Source organism: Quercus suber, unplaced genomic scaffold (assembly GCF_002906115.3).
Source record: "Quercus suber isolate HL8 unplaced genomic scaffold, Cork oak 2.0 scaffold_279, whole genome shotgun sequence".
NCBI lineage: Eukaryota > Viridiplantae > Streptophyta > Magnoliopsida > Fagales > Fagaceae > Quercus > Quercus suber.
The window spans coordinates 114,296-128,210 of NW_027069735.1; the positions used below are offsets into that span (position 1 = coordinate 114,296).

Consider the following 13,915-nt stretch of genomic DNA (forward strand, 5'->3'; position numbering starts at 1 on the left):
TCTTTATTAGTTAGTTTAATATATATTATATTAAAAAGGGTACTTATTAGATGCGTGATGTTGATAATGGAGTAACCCGAGCTACGCAAAGTGCTCCCCTTGCGTAGGGAGCCACCTAGCTGGACTTTCACTGCTGTCATGTACAGAAAAAACTGGAGGTCTATTGTGTGAAGCTCGGTTCCATCTTTCATCATGGGTTGATTTAATTTCTTTTTTATTTAATCAAAATTCCTTGAGCTTTCGGTGGAAGAAGGGGGGTTGACGTTCATTTTGAGATTGAGAGATTAAGGGGAGTGCTAATAAGATGATGTCAAACATTGAGGACTTGGTCTTAAACTACTACCCTGAACGCTCACTTTAAGAGACTGAGATTGTGTGTTCTAACACCAAAGGGCAATTCCAATCGGTGATGTAAATCCTTATAGGTCGTCGGTAGGGGTCTATCATCATATCATAAATCCGGAAGGGCAGCAAAGTAGTGGCTGACATGACTTTTGTGTTCAAGTTGTGGAGAGTACAATAGCTTAAGCAAAATGTCACCACAAAAACAAGGTTGGATCAATCAGAACTAAAGGGAGAAAATGAGAGTGTGGTCGGAAAAAGGGGAATGAAAGCCTTAAGTGGCGGTGCTTGTAGGAACAAGGTGGAGTGTGGAGGATGGTGATGCAAAATGAAAGGCTAAAATCTTGGGGGTTGTACCAAAAGTCACAGAGAACTACCAAACATGGTGAGTGATATGCAAGTTGACCACCACCTGCCTTGAGAAACATGATATAGTTGGAGCCTCATAAACTCGAAATATTTGACACGGGAGTGTCCAATAAAGAGCCACCAGACCCAACAACCCTTGTCTTACAAGCCCAATTAGGAAAATCCTACGGTTTGGATTTGGAGGCCCAAATCCATAATTTATCCATAGATGATTATACTAATCATTTAATTGTATTCTTATTTTCTCTGTCTTGGAAATTTTGTAGTCATTTAATTCTATTTAGTTCTCCCATGTTCAGAGGGTTAATCTGAACACTATATATAGATGTTAATGTAACTGCAATGAGTGGATTATGAGTGATTATTCAGAAATTATTCGTGTTGTACTTTGTCTCTCTTTGGGTAGTCCATTGAGTGGTGAGTGCGTTCAGTCCCGTATTCTTGTGTATTTCCCTTGGTGGTGAGCTTGTTATATTAGTGTGTGAGTTTTATTTCGTGTTTTTCTTCTGCCCCCCTTTTTCCGGTATCAATATTTAATTCCTCTTTCACCGACTCGTATGAGAAACAAGATAGGGCACTCACCCTCGCAACATATCAACAATAATATGGTAAAAGTCATGGTGGAATTCTAGAGAGTGGGTTCTCGAATTGTGTGGCTGTAGGCAAGTTGTAGTTGTGATGGAGATATCTAGGCCAATAGTTGAGGCTTTGGCCATCAACGAATCTATCGAGTCTCGTCCAGGCCTTTAGAGTACCTGTTAGTCACAAGCAAGTTTGATATAAAAGGTCTTGAGAGTATAGTGATCGTGAAAGGTAAAGAGCTTGTGCAAAGGGTGGAAGAATGGGTCGAGGAAGATTAATGTGACTTGGTCCGAGTACCTTGGGTTGAAGGGGAGTTCGTAGGGAGTGGGGTGGACATGATTTGTTCTGGGGAAGAAGAAAAGACTTGATATTTGTGGAGTCTTTAGCCACTTCAAACCCTTTGGAGGATATGGGCTTTTTAGGGGGGTAAGGGAAGGATTTTTGGTAAGTATGCAGAGGAGAATAGTCATAGCTCGGCTTGGTCTCGAGAAGGTTTAAAGGATTTGAAAATTTTCAGGTACCTCTTATGCGAGATTCGAAGCGGATGATATGGGCTTACTCAAGGTCATAAAAGCTAAGAGAATATAGTGGGTAGCAGAAGGTAGTGCTCAAAAGAAATTGATGAAGGTAGGGGTGAAGGGTAGCTAGGAGTTAAAGAATTTGTTTAGTTCTATTAATTATGAGTCAGGATCAGCTAAATAGAGAAGTGTTAGAAGGGAGTGGGCTTTGATAGTGTCTTAAGGAATCTTAAGATTGCTTAATGTGAGGGGGTTGAATTAGAGGTATAAAAGGCTCTGCATTAGGAATTTGATCAAAACTTGGGAGGAGTAACATTATTTGTTTGCAAGATACAAAGATGGAATTAATTACTAGAAGGGTGGTAAGAAGTTTGTGGTGTTGGCTGATGCAGTTTATTTTCAAAGCTAGTTGTTTACTAGTTCTTATGTTGTATGATAAGTAGATCCTTTCACTTGTAACAAAAAGTTAGTTAGTTGATAGATTGTTAGTGATAAGAGCAATAGCCTAGTAGTTAGTTAGAGATGTTTGTTAGGCATTGGCCAATTACATGATAGATTCTTGTTACTAACTTCTAAGCCAATCAGCAGCTTGCTGATGTATCTATAAATAAGTAAGGTTGCCCTCATTGTAACTAATTGAATTTGAATCCAAGAAATCTACCTATGAGGTATTATTCCAAGAGTGTGTCTCTTGAAGAGCTAGTTCATTTTTTCTTTTCTCTAAGCAACTGAGTTTTTTAAAACATCTTTCATTTTCACCATTTATTCCTCCATCATAATTTGGTATCAGAGCTAGATCCTTAGGATTCAAGTTGGTTTGCAATTTGTTTCTTCATTTTCTGTCATCAAGAACCTATCAAAATCCTATCTTGATTACATTTTTTCTTATCCTCTACTAGTGAGCCTAAGAATTTGTGAAGATGACACCAATAGTTTACAATAGAAGGAACAAGGAAGGATTTGAAGCACATGAACTTGAGGTGCAGGTTCATCCTAGGTAGCAGCTGCAATCACACCAAGAAGGAGAACCCAAGGTGACTTTGGAGCAAATTGTGGAGCTGCTAAGGGGGCAGCTTGCTACCTTGACTGAGGAAGTGCGAAGAAATCGGTGTTATCTGTAGGAAAAACACATGTTTGTATCGCATACAAAACATACACAGTGGAAAATTAACGGATCTACTTCATTCGCAATTGATAACATGTATTATGTAAATTTCAGAGTTTAAGAACAAGAGAGTTTAAGAACAAGAGAGTTTACCTTGGTGCAGTGAAATTCAAAACCAAAGATTAGAAGTACTTGGGAACACTTTTAATCTTTACTCCAATTCCACTTTTGCCCAAGAAGCGTGGTCTCTTAATCAGTTTATATGTATGTGTTCAAGGGAGAATAAGAGAGTGGTTTACACTCACATACACACCATTTCCATTCATTACAAAATTCTGTATGTTTCTATCCTTATATATAATTGATTATTTAATTGGTCTAACTTTTTGGGTCATTTCAATTGGGTTTTAGTATGTGACTTGGAGTTGGACCAAAAATGACAAATAAGACTCTAGCTCTAATGGGTTTTGGGCTTTTCTGTCAACTCTTAGTAAGCCCAAAATTACCATTAATTATATTTAATACCACTATATAAATATAATTGCACTCTAGGCTTTATTAATAAATTATATCCGAAGACTTTATTATACATTCAATCTCTTCTTTAAAATATTCGTAGTAATACAAAGTCATGAATGTTGATTGCCACTTTGAAGATTACTACATCTTAATCATTGAGTACCCGGTTTAATCCTTTAAGTTATTCATCATATATTTATGAAATCCAATTTCATAAATATATACTTTAGTAATTCCTTACTAAAGTGGTTAGACTTAATACTCTGAATAACCAAACCCATTAAAATTATCTCAAGGGAATATTTTATATATCCGTTAAGAGATTATGAATTTTATCTTGAGAATATATATTCCTTCAACACTAAATGTGGTTGCCTAACATACTAAGATTTTGATTGTGAATTTAGATCTTATTCCTAATATATCAAAATAACCTACACTTCATGATTATGTTCATTATTCTCTCAAGATTAAGAATTGATATAAATAGAAGTTGTGAGATTTATTATTCATTTGACAGTCGTTAGTAGAATAATAAATTTCACAGCGGTCTAGTTTAATATGTTTTAACATTTAAAACATATCAACATATCAACTAGAAGTTTCCACTTGCATGATCAAGACAAATCATCTTAATTGATATGTTATATTCTTCGTAGATGAAATACCCATTTCATCACCAACTACGAACTTAAATTATGAGTTTACAAAGAACTTGTAATTTATATCTTCTGTGATTAAATAACATAAATCACCTTCTATGCATCTCATGGACTATATGATGATGTCCAAATATTCATATTACCATTATTTAGATAATAATAAAACAACTTTTTAATTACAACATAATATCATACATAACATCATACAATAGGATTTATAGGGCACATATTCTAACATTATCATCCTAGAAATGATGAACTTGTTGAAGATACTGAAACTGGCAGTCACAGCAACTTTAGTAACCCCACTGGTCAATTTAGAAGAGGTGTTCCAAGGTAAGTGTCTGGTCCTCCAACGGGAGAACCAAAATGGGAATCAAACTTTAAGATTGAGTTACTTGAGTTCTATGATAGCTTGAATCATGAAGGATTCATGGATTGGCTTAACCAAGTGGAAAGAATCTTTGATTTCCATGAGGTGCTAGATTCTAAGAAGGTGAAATTAATCTCTATCAAGTTGAGAGGAAGAGCTTCAGCCTGGTAGGAGTAGCTCCAAGTTCAAAGAGCTAGGAGGGGTGAAAGAAAGATCCAAGATTGGTGCAAGATGAAGCAGAAAATGAGAAACTAGTTTCTGCCTTTCAATTATATGCAGTCCATGTACAAACAACTACATAATTTGAGGCAGCATGGCAGTGTGGAAGAGTATATAGAAGCACTTTATCAACTTGCATCTCAAGTAGACCTGAATAAGAGTGAAGAGCAGATGATTGTAAGGTTCTTGAGTGGTCTTAAAACATTAATTCAAGATGTCTTATCATTGCACCAACTGTGGTCTATTTCTGAAGCTTACAATAGAGCCTTGATGTTTGAGAGGCAACTTGCAAGAAAAGCTTTTGTGTAGTTCCAAGCTTATGGTGGTAGCAGAAGTACCTAAGCCAGTACTCAAGGAAGGCCAACTACTAACAGTGCATAGCCTTTCAAGATTGACAGTGTAGGTCTGCCTTCAACTTCTGGTGCAGCCAAACCAGTCCCTAAAGCAGCACAAAGTTTTACATTTAAGTGTTACAAGTGTGGAGAAGCTAGGCACAAGGCCACAAATTGCAAGAAAGTGGGAGTTAATGCTCAAGGCAAGGGTAAAACTTTGATGATCGAAGGTTGTGAAGACCAAGAAGATGAAGAATTTCCAATATATGAAGAAGAAGAAGAAATGTGTGATAGTGTATTGATAATTGAAGACAATAGAGGAGGGGAATGCATTCAAGAACCCGTATATGATCAATACATGGAAGAAGTAGATGCTTATATAGAGGAAGAAGGGGATTTATCATTAGTAACAAATGTCTTGCAAGTTCCAAAGAAAGAAATGGAGGATGACGAGTGGCTTAGAATAAGTAGTTACGAAGACATGGTGCCACAAGAAGTTTTTTACAATCTTAAATCAAAGAATCAAGACCAGCCCCAACCACAAAAGCTATCTTGCTTCAAGAAAGGAGGTGAAGTTGGAGATTCTAGAAAGTGCTTAGTGTTCTTAATAAATGACTTTCAAGATTATATTTTTTGTGATGTGACAATCATGGATGTGTGCCATCTCTTACTTGGGTGTGAAAGACTATGTCCATATTAAACCATTTAGGGTGGAAGGAGCAACACATCCAACTTATACAAGAAAAGAAATCATACACATTGCAGCCAAAGAAGGGGAAAGCTAGTCCCAAACCAATGGTTAAAATGAAGAAGGTTGGATGCAAGAGCATTTACATGGCTACTTACACTTGCAGCCTTGACATAAAGCAGCAACATACCTTAATCTCTAGCATAATGCAGTAGCTTAATACAACAATTAATGAGAGTGTAGATCAATGGAACTACTAGATCATATGCATATCTCCAACAGTTTCAATGTGCATCACATACTACGCTGTCATGCACCAAATCATCTTACAACTAGCCACACTTAAGTATAAGTGTATTCCAAAGAGGGACAATCTTGATGTAGTTCATTTTCAAAACTAGTTTTTTACTAGTGCTTATGTTGTTTGATAAGTAGATCCTTTCACTTGTAACAGAAAGTTAGTTAGTTGATAGATTGTTAGTGATAAGAGCAATAGCTTAGCAGTTAGTTAGAGATGTTTGTTAGGCTTTGGCCAATCACATGGTAGGTTCTTGTTACTAACTTTCTAGCCAATCAATAATTTGCTTATGTATCTAAAATAAGCAAGGCTGCCCTCATTGTAACTAGTTGAATTTATATCCAAGAAATCTACCTATGAGGTATTATTCCAAGAGTGTCTCTTGAAGAGCTAGTTCATTCATTCTTTTCTCTAAGTAACTTAGCTTTCAAAAACATCTTTCATTTTCACCATTTTTTCTTCCATCATTGGCTTCATGTGGATTGGCTTTATTTAGGGTTTTGGGCGTTCTGGTGATATTCTATTGATGTGGGACAAAAGGGAAGTGAAGAAAGTGAAGGAGGTAGATGGGTAGCTTTTAGTTCCTTATAGATTTAAAAATGTGGTTGACCACTTCAAATGGGCATTCACAAGGGTGAATGGACCAAATGAAGATAGGGAGTGTCAACTGTTGTAGTTGGAGTTTTTTGGACTTTAAGTGTTGGGAAAACACATGCATTTCATACATGATATACACAACAAAAAATAGTACAAATATAATCCATATGGTGTATAAACACATGCTTCTTATGAATTTAAAAATTAGGGTTCAAAAGAAAACTTACCTTGATACCCTATATCTAACATTTTGGTTTCAAATTACTTCTTGAAAAATCCAACAACTTGATCCTCTTGAAACCTCCTTGATCTTCACCTTAATGAATGTTTGCTTGGCCAAGAGTGTGAGATCTTATTGTTGAGAATCCAAACCTTAACTGTGTGATGTAGAGAAAGATAGAGAAAACTTCTTCTCCCTCCCTCCCTTCCCCCCTCCCCCCCAGCTATTTAGCCTCTCACCAAACCTACTTCATTCAATTGGTTTTCTCAAATTTTCACTCTTTTATGTGTGTGACCCTTGATGTGCTTAGCAAGAGTAAAAGCTAGCTATTCCAATAAGGGCTTTAGCATGTATAGTTTGAGGTGGGAATCAAAATGTGACAATAAAACCCTAACTCCAAGAGCCTTGTAGCTGAATTGTCACATTTTCACGCACAAAGTGCTTGGGGGTCTAAGGGTGAAAGGATTCTAGTTGCAGGGTTAGCAGTATATTATAATTATCTCTCAAGGAAAAAAAAAAAAAACTCCATGAAATCATCCATAATGAAGAAAGTCATAAATTATTGTCACTTTATTGACACTAAATCAAGTCCATGAGTCCTCAATTTAATCTCTTGATTATTCTTATATTCATAAAATCTAATTTCATGAAATATAAACTTTGGTATCTACTTACTAAAATAGTTGGGCCCAATACTTTAAATGATCAATTCCCATTAAATTTATCTTCAAAAAAAGTTTCACCTCTTATCAAGATTATGAATTTCATCTCTTATCAAGATTATGAATTTCATCTTGAGGAATAGTTTTCCCACAATGTTACATACAATTACCCAATGTATCAAGATATCATTCTGGCATACATCAAAGCAACCCAAATTTCATGTTTGGGGTCACCATCCTCTCAAGATTAAGAGTTGATGCTTATGGGAGAGTTTTTATTTTTTTTTGTTTTTATTTTTATTTTTATTTTTTCACATGACAGTAGTTGAAATCATCTCACAGCCTAGTTCGATGTATTCCAAATGCTTCAACATATCAATTAGAAGTATCCACTTCCATAATTAAGATATATCATCATAATTGATATATTGTAGTCTTATCAGATGAGATACCTAATCTCATCACAAACTATGAACTAAAATTTATAAGCTTACAATAAATTATGATTTAGATTTTCTATATGAGAATCTCATTCCCACACCTAAATCACAAATAATGCATCTCCTGGTCTACAACACATAATATCCAAAGTTCATATTATATTGTCTTAGAAAATAAAATATTTTTATTAATAAGATAAAATCATACAATTGGATTTTAGGGAATAACAATAGCTTGGTGGAAGATACCTTGGTGTGTGGAAGGGGATTATAATTTGTGTAGGTTCCCCATGGAGCATCTAGGCACAAAGAATTTCACTAACGCAATGCATGAGTTTTCGGATTTCATTTTAGTTCTTCGATTGATGGATTTTCCGATGGAAAGGGGTTAGTTTACTTGGTATAATTTGGCCTCAATGTCAAGAATTGATAGGTTACTAGCATCTAGAGATTAGGAGGACTATTTCCCTAATATTTTTCCAAATAATATTGCTGCGTAAATTACTTTCAGTTTCAGACCACTTCTCGCTTCTGTTAGAACGTGATAATCTCTAGAGAGGTTGTAGACATTTTAGATTTGAGAATATATGGCTTAAGGCTAAGGGATTTATTGATAAGGTGAAATCTTGGTGGGAGTCGTACTAATTTCAAGGGACCTCAAGGTACAAATTGGCAAGTGAACCAAAGATATAAAATTGGATATAAAGAAATGAAATGAGGAAGAATGTAGGAAAGTGGAGATAAAGAACTACACTTTTGGAGGAAATCAGTTGGAGACAAAAGTTTAGGGCTCTGTGATTGAGAGGGGCTCAAATACACGATGTTCTTTCATTGGGTAGCCAACTCTCATAAAAGGTTTAACGACATTATCAGTCTTTTGGTGGATAAGGAGTTGACCAGGGATCCTAAAACCATGTCTAATTATATTTTTCAGTTTTACAAGCATCTGTATTTTGAGGATGGTAGTCAAAGACCCCAGTTGGTAGGCTTAGTGTTTTCTTGGAATTTTGAGGAAAATGCAGATTGGTTGGATAGATCGTTTGATTAAGAAGTTCTTGGTGTGATACAATATTTTAATGGAGATAAGGCGCTAACTGCTAAGGCTGAATGGTTTTCCTATGGTTGTCTTTCAAACTTGCTGGAGTATTTCTCATAAATAATAAGTTTGTTTCAATATTTGTATGCACAAGGTAAATTTGAGAAAAGCCTTAATGCAACATTCATTGCTCTTATTCCAAAAGAGTCAAATGTTGTGGATGTAATGGATTTTACTCCAAAGAATACTTTTGTAAAGGGAAGGCATATTTTAGACTCTTCACTTATTGCTAATGATTGTTTTGCTAGCAGATTGAAGACAGGTAAGCCATGGCTATTTTGTAAGTTAGATGTGGAAAAAATTTATGCTTATATCAATTGAGATTTCCTAATAAATATTTTTGGGTGATGTGGATTTTCAGAAAAATGGAGGAGGTGGATTTTGTTTTGCATCTTCACAAGAGGATTCACTATCACCAATGAAAATCAGTAAAAGATGGTTATATCTTGGGTTTTTTAAGTAGGAACTTCTACAACAATATGTTGATGGTGTTGCATCCTCTTTTTGCGGATGGCACAATAATATTATTGAATGGTTTGAGATTATTTCTAGTTTGAATGTGAATTTGAGTAAGTTAGAGTTAGTTCCAGTAGGGGATGTTTCTCATTTGATGAAGCCAACCTTGAGAAAAGAGCCCCATCCACATTCAACTTATACTTGTCACTGTGCGTCCATGTGGTGGAATTTGTTGGGATGGTCACTCTATTTTCTGTGTGTGGATCCATTTCTTATTTTAAATGGCATCGATCATCAAATATAGACTTTTTTTAATAAGTAGATTTTCTTTTTCTTTTTTGTGAATATCAAACAAATTATGTATTGAGTGATTGAAAAGTAAATAGATAAAATTTTGAAACGCACGCAATGATTTATGTTGCTATTTCCATTTTTTTAGTTTCCTTTTTCAATTTTGATTTTTGATTTTTTATGTTTCGCTCCAACTTGAAGTAGCAAGCAGTCACCACCAAATCTGTTAGATCTGAGATTGACCATCTTGTTGGTACAGGCTGCATGATTTCGGCTCGTCTGGCATGTTCCTAGTTCTTTCTTGGAAAAAGACTTATGCCAAATTCAAAGGGCAAGATGGGGGAAGGATTCATTTAATGCCTATGGTTTACTAGCATGCAATTCTGAAAAAGTAAACTAACTCAACTGACAATATCCTGAATCAAACAGACATCAAATGAAAAATATGACAATTAAAAAATGTTCTTGGTCAACCACCTAATCAATCTAGAATTAGGAGGGGTAGCCAGATGGAAAATTACACATGCCTGTTATATAAAGGTAAATAATGAATTTGAGTTCCAAAAAAAAAAAAAAACTCCTGCCTATTAGTTATTATTTTCAATCCAGATTTACATCCAATAATTTACAAACATTAAATTTTGGAACACAAAAATGAGGGAGGACACAAAAATTAGCCCAAGGATTGTACTCGCAGCTTGTTGGCAACATAGAGCAAATGACAGATGCTTGTACACGCAGCTCATCATTGCCACAACATTATTGTTGCTGTACGGATCAAAATCCATAGGAATCTTCTCAACTTCTTTGTCACTTTTTCAAAACAAGGTTCCTTGATCTTAAAACCATCGAAGGACATTGGTTCCTTCTCAGACTGGATACCAAAAATAGGCTTTGGAGGACTTAAAGTATCTCCATATATAGTGACTATTGCTCCTTCATGTGGAAATTGAACTTTTTGGTGTAAAAATGAAGGCACGACTTTTGTATCATGAGTCCATGGTTGTCTAAGAAGCATATTAAAACACGAAGTTATGTTTAGCACTTGGAACTCCACTTTCTAAACCATAGGCCCTATGGTGCCTTGACGTCTTTCATGGATGGTTTCTCAGGGTACAATCAAATCAAGATGGTGCCCAAAGATATGACCAAAACCACTTTCACTACTGAATGGGGAATCTATTGTCACACGGTGATGCCATTTGGCCTCAAGAATGTCAGGCAACCTACCAAAGGATGGCTACAACCTTGTTACATGATATAATGCATAACAAGGTAGAGGTATATGTCAATGATATGATAGTGAAATCCAAGGATAGAGAAACCATAAACTTAAGGAAGTTCTTCGAGAGGATTAAAAAGTATAGGCTAAGATTGGACCCACAAAAGTGTACTTTCGGAGTAACCACCAGAAAATTACTAGGCTTCCTAGTAAGTGATAGAGGGATAGAAGTCAACCCATCCAAGATCATAGCCATATTGGAGATGCCTCCACCTAGAAGTGAGAAAGAGATAAGGGGTTTCTTGGGTTGATTACAATATATTAGTCGATTTATTGCCAAGCTCTCCTCCACTTGTGAGCCCACCTTCAAACTCCTAAGGAAGAATAAGCCACATACATAGAATGATGAGTGCCAAAAGGCCTTTGAACTTATCAAGGAATATCTCCTCCACCCACCTATCCTAGTGCCTCCACAACATGGAAAGCCCTTACTCCTATACCTCTCTATCATAGGGAATGCGGTTGGAAGTATGCTTGCATAAGAAGACGATGACAAGAATGAGAGGGCCACATACTACTTGAGCAAGAGGTTCCATGACTATGAGACTAGGTACACTCCCATAGAAAAGTCATGCTTTGCACTTGTTTGGGCCGTATAGAAATTGAGACATATCATCTTACCTTTCCAAATATGGGTGGTAGCAAGAATGGACCCATTGAAGTATCTCTTTGAGAAGCCTGCTTTGAGTGGAAGATTGTCAAGATGGTTGATCTTATTGGTAGAATTCGATTTGAAGTATGTGGCTAGAAAAACTATCAAAGGGAGCGTCGTGTTGGATTTTTGTGTCGAGAATCCTATAGTGGGGGAAGATGGTAAAGAAGACTTTTCGAATGAGGACATTTTGGATGTTGTGTTAGGAACAAGGAAGATGTATTTTGACGGAGTTGTAAACCAATATGGGAATGAGATAGGAATACTCTTGATTACCCCTGAAGGATCTCACATACCTTTGGCAATCAAGTTGAACTTTGAAGCAACTAATAACATGGCTGAATATGAGGCTTGTATTTCTGGAATGGAAGCTCTTCAAGAATTGAGGGTAAAGGAGGCCAAAGTCTTTGGAGATTCAACTTTGGTTATAGCCCAAACACAAAAATTATGGGAGGTGAAGGAGGACACTTGAAGCCTTATCAACAATACTTGGAGGACTTGACCAAGACCTTTGACAAGCTTGAGTACACAATCATCCCTAGAGCTCAAAATCAATTTGCGAATGCCTTAGCTATCTTAGCCTCCATAGTTGAAATACCCAAGGGAGTACGGATATGACCCTTGGAGATTGAGCAAAGTTAAGAGGAAGTGCATAAAGGGAAGACCGAAACTTCAATAATGACGATAAAGGAAGAGGAAGTTTCGTGGTACTATGACATCATGAAGTTCTTGGAACTAGGGGCATATCCGGATGGTGCCGACAAGAGAGAACGTTATTCCATTAGAATGATGGCAATACAATACATCCTATGTGGAGGACAACTTTATAAAAGGTCCTACAATGGTATACACCTTTGTTGCTTGAAGAAGGAAGAAGTAGAGAAAGTAATGGAAGAAGTTCATCAAGGGATTTGTGACCCTCGTATGAATGGAAGAATGTTAACCAAAAAAATTCTAAGGATGGGGTACTATTGGAATACGATGGAGACTAATTGTGTGGACTATGTGAAAAGTTGCCATGATTTTTAGACACATGCCAACTTGAACCATGTACCACTTAGTGAGTTGTATAGCATGACTTTTACATGGCCATTCTCGGTTTAAGGCATAGATGTGATCGGAAGGATAGCTCCTAAGGCTTCAAATGGGCACGAATACATCCTGGTGGCAGTTGACTACTTCACCAAGTGGGTGGAAGCAGCCTCCTATTCCGTATTAAAGGCTAAGCATATGGCTCGGTTTTTAGAAGACAACATCATATGTCAATTTGGGTGCCCCAAGAGATCATCTCCGATAATGGTTCTCACTTTGAGGGTAAAGTTTGGGGAATCATGGAAGAATATAGCATTGAGTATCACAAGTCTTTAACATATCGACCACAAGCTAATAGGGTTGTAGAAGCAGCTAATAAGAATGTGAATAATATCTTGGCCAAGATGGTAGTGACATACAAAGATTGGGCCAAGAAGCTTCCGTTTGCCTTATGGGATTATAGAACTTCTATCCGTGCATTAACTGGGGCAACAACTTACTCTTTGGTTTATGGTAATGAGGCGGTGCTTCCTATTGAGGTAGAGATACAATCTTTGAGGGTATTGGTGGAAACCAAGGTCCTAGAAAAGGATTGGGCTAAGGTGAGATATGAACAATTGGCCTTAATAGATGAGAAGAGGGCTAAGGCACAATATCATGCACAAGGGTACCAAAAATGGATTACTAGAGCATTCAACAAGAAAGTGAAATCGAGAAACCATAAAGAATGGGACTTGGTCCTAAAGGTGCTTAGAGATGAGACTTTTGAACCAAGAGGAAAGATGAAGCCAAGGTGGCCTGGGCCTTATATTATTAAGAAGATCATGTTTGAAGGTGCTATAAGGATCAAAAAATTGGATGGGGAAGAGATGCTTCGCCCAATTAACATGGACAGACTCTAGAAATACAACATTTAAAGAAAAGAAAAAGAAAAAGAAAAAAATCTTGCTAAGTTGAAAACCCGAAAGGGCGGCCTAGGCAAAAATTAAGGCAAAAGAATCCTACTATATTGAAAAACTAAAAGGGCAATCTAGGCAAAAGTTAGGAGAAAAGACCATAGGCATGGAAAAAATTCTTGAAGGGATGCCATGGGCAAAAATTACATTGCAAAGGAAACAGAAAAGAAAAAGAAAAAGACGAAGGAATAAGATGACAATAAGCAAAGATAATAAAAAAGTGA

At 36.4% G+C, this 13,915-nt stretch overlaps 1 protein-coding gene across 1 annotated transcript; it reads left to right on the top strand.

Moving 5' to 3' along the window:
* Positions 1-11,698: 11,698 nt before the first annotated feature.
* On the top strand, positions 11,699-12,175 carry LOC136071019 (uncharacterized). Its single transcript, XM_065781798.1, has one exon. It carries the CDS (start codon positions 11,699-11,701, stop codon positions 12,173-12,175), a length of 477 nt encoding a protein of 158 aa, XP_065637870.1.
* The last annotated feature ends 1,740 nt before the right edge of the window (positions 12,176-13,915 follow it).

What these genes read in the sequence shown, in the direction of transcription:
- LOC136071019 (XM_065781798.1), top strand. Translation starts at nt 11,699, where the DNA reads ATGGACCCATTGAAGTATCTCTTTGAGAAGCCTGCTTTGAGTGGAAGA.